The sequence below is a fragment of the Gavialis gangeticus genome, unplaced genomic scaffold (genome assembly GCF_001723915.1).
Source record: "Gavialis gangeticus isolate Ggan-Ray unplaced genomic scaffold, GavGan_comp1, whole genome shotgun sequence".
NCBI classification, from domain to species: Eukaryota; Metazoa; Chordata; order Crocodylia; family Gavialidae; genus Gavialis; species Gavialis gangeticus.
Genome location: NW_017728992.1, coordinates 108,081,784 through 108,084,557, shown reverse-complemented (window position 1 = coordinate 108,084,557; position 2,774 = coordinate 108,081,784). Strand labels below are relative to the sequence as shown.

The following is a 2,774-nucleotide window of genomic DNA, read 5'->3' as shown; positions in this document are numbered from 1 at the left end:
GTTTATACTGGGATGGTCATTTCCCTCTTACTGGGGGCACATTTTGAAATAACCTGACACTTCTATTGTTCTGGTTAATCAGGTCACAGTGGCGACTCTCCAGTAATACCATGGCTTTGGCTAAGTGGGAGACGTCTAGAATCCTTTAGGAGCCATTAGATTTGGATGTCATAGGAGAATATACAGTAACTGGAGGACACTGCATGTGAGGCGAGTGATGCGGTGGCAGTGCAATTAAGGTGTGCCTCTAGCACTGAGTGATAGGTATTCAAATCTTGCTACATGCATGCTGAAGGCGGCTGCTGGCTGATCCAATTGCAAAGGGGCACTAAGTCATTCAGGCTGGGGAGTCAAAGATGGGTGGATGTGAAGCTGACATCATCTATTCAGGAATGCCTGCCATGAAGGGGTAAACAGAAATCCACATTCTGGATGGAGAACAGGCAGCTCCTGGTCTTGCGTTCTCTGTGCACTCAGAAAGTCTCAAAAAAATTAATTTGGCTGTGCAAGGACTATGAAAGTGGCCTTTGGTTATAAATTGATCCTTGGCTATTTTTGTTCTTATGAGATGAAGCTGAGAGTTGTGAAGTTATACCTTGAATTTCCCATATTTGATACAAAGCCATCATCACTTTGACCAAGAAGAAATGGCCATCTTTCTATTCAGATCTTTTAAAGAGATGCTTCTTAATGGCAATAAGGTGGAAAGCATTTCTGAGTCACAAGACATTGCATCTCCCTGTTCCAAGGGCTGAGCATCCGTGGCTCCTTTCAGAGTTTGTGGAGCAGAATCCAGCCCCTGACAGTGACCAAGTATGCAGCAGTACTATCAATAAATCCCTTGCAAATGGAATAAGTATATCTTAAGTATGCAAACAGATTTACTATAAGCTGTTTTAATCATCACATATGTTTCTATTTACAAATGCACCCTTTAATTTTTTTAATGTATGTACAGTCAACAAGTACAGAATTGAAAATGCCTATTAAATATTACATATAAAATATTAGTCTTCCTATAAAAATTAGATAAGATGCATTACAGTACATGATAAAAAGAATACAGTTAAGAAACACTGTTAACCTCTTTAAAAGCTGTTGTTGTTGTTGTAATTTTTTATTATTCTTTTTTACCTCTCTCCAAGATGTCTTTTTACTTACTGATTTAGCTAAATATCATCTTGATCTTTAAAATGCTACCAGTGTAATGCATAATTTTGTGGGCATTTTGATTCAAGTCAGTGGGTTTATTCATGAGGATATCCACTGCACTTTGTTTGACCTGTTTGCAAGATTCAGCCCTGTGTTTGTTTGCAATCAGTTGAGTGCTGTGGAATCCCAAAATGGCTCCTGCTTGTTTGCTGTCTGTCCCCAGAGTTGCAACATCATCAGCAATAACCGGGAGACTCTGGCCTACTCTTGGAACATGCAGTCACAAGGTGCTGTGAGCTTCAGTCATTGCTCCTTCTTTGTTTAAAGATAAAACATTTGTTAATGGGAAGAACTCAGGCAACCAATGATCATTGCATTTTAGCTGTTCAAAACCAGCACCGTTTTCTTTTCTTTTATGTTTCTGGACAATGGAATTAGAATTTAATGTAAAAAACAAAACAATGTTATATTTAAGGAAGTCAAAATTAAGCCTAATCAGGTTGAAAATGCTTCTTTAAATTGTAAAACATAAATTTGAATTTACAGAGTAATCAACTCATTTTCAGTAGAATTATGTGCTGTTTGGGTGATTTGCGTGTACATATTCTACAAGTGACCGGTCTAAAACTCTTTCAGTAAGAACTTCTTCTACTATGTTTATGTCCTGAAATAAGAAAAAAAAGTGATATAGTCAGACATACAGATAAAAAGCCATTATAATTTTAAAAAGAAAAGTCTATTCTTGAGTGCTTAGGCCTTCATCCAACAAAACACTGGTTTCAATCGGGTTATGTGCTCAGTTAAAGTTAAGCATGTACTAAAATACTTGGCTAGATCAGGTCCTAATTTTCTACTCTTCAGTTGTAATCACTCACAATTTAAAGTGGGGAAAAGCCTTCACTGTAAAACTAATTAGAAGCAGGTAGGGTGCCAAATACAGACAAGCAAGAACAATACATTGATTATGCAAGAGTCAAGCAATGTTCACGTTATGACAGGTCCTGATTTGAGTGATGCATGTTATAGTATAGCATATAGAAATAACAAAAATTATTTCAGGAAAAATTCTATTTCACCTAGTGAATGACCAAAGTACAGCTTGAGATTGAGTTGCTTGACTGAGTTGTATGAGTAATTCTGTTACTCTCTCGTGCCTCTTAAGGGAATAGAGACACACATGTGCATTGTAGGAGGGATTTTCTATTCTCTGCTATCCCTGTAAGGGGGAAACTTAGGCACTCAGAGAGAGTAACAGAAACACTCCTACACAACAGTTAGGTACCTCAAAGTTAGTCTCAAACTGCATGTTAGTTGTTTACTGAGTGAAAAAGAATTCTGCCAGTGGTGTCTTGACACTACACTGAAAATAAAACAAAAAGACATGAACCATCAATAAAATACAACCCTCCAAAGTGAATTTCTGTTATATGCATGTAGTATGGATTAGAATTTTATTGGTGTTCATGTGTTTGTTTTTTTCCCCTCATTTCTGGCATCACTTTTTCAGTGGTCTGGCCCAGTGGTTCCCAACCTTTTTTATATACTGCAGACCAGAGAACTCACTCAAAGAATGTTGGTGCAATGGGTATAGAAACAATCTAATTTACATATTTAAATTTAAT

At 37.1% G+C, this 2,774-nt stretch overlaps 1 protein-coding gene across 1 annotated transcript in view; it reads right to left on the bottom strand.

The window, feature by feature from the left end:
- Positions 1-883: 883 nt before the first annotated feature.
- RNF125 (ring finger protein 125) overlaps positions 884-2,774 on the bottom strand; it is a 38,123-nt gene continuing 36,232 nt past the window's right edge. The window contains exon 6 of the mRNA XM_019526712.1: positions 884-1,816. Within this exon, the coding sequence (XP_019382257.1) occupies positions 1,724-1,816 (93 nt within the window). The 3' untranslated portion in view covers positions 884-1,723. The remainder of the gene's footprint in view (positions 1,817-2,774) is intronic.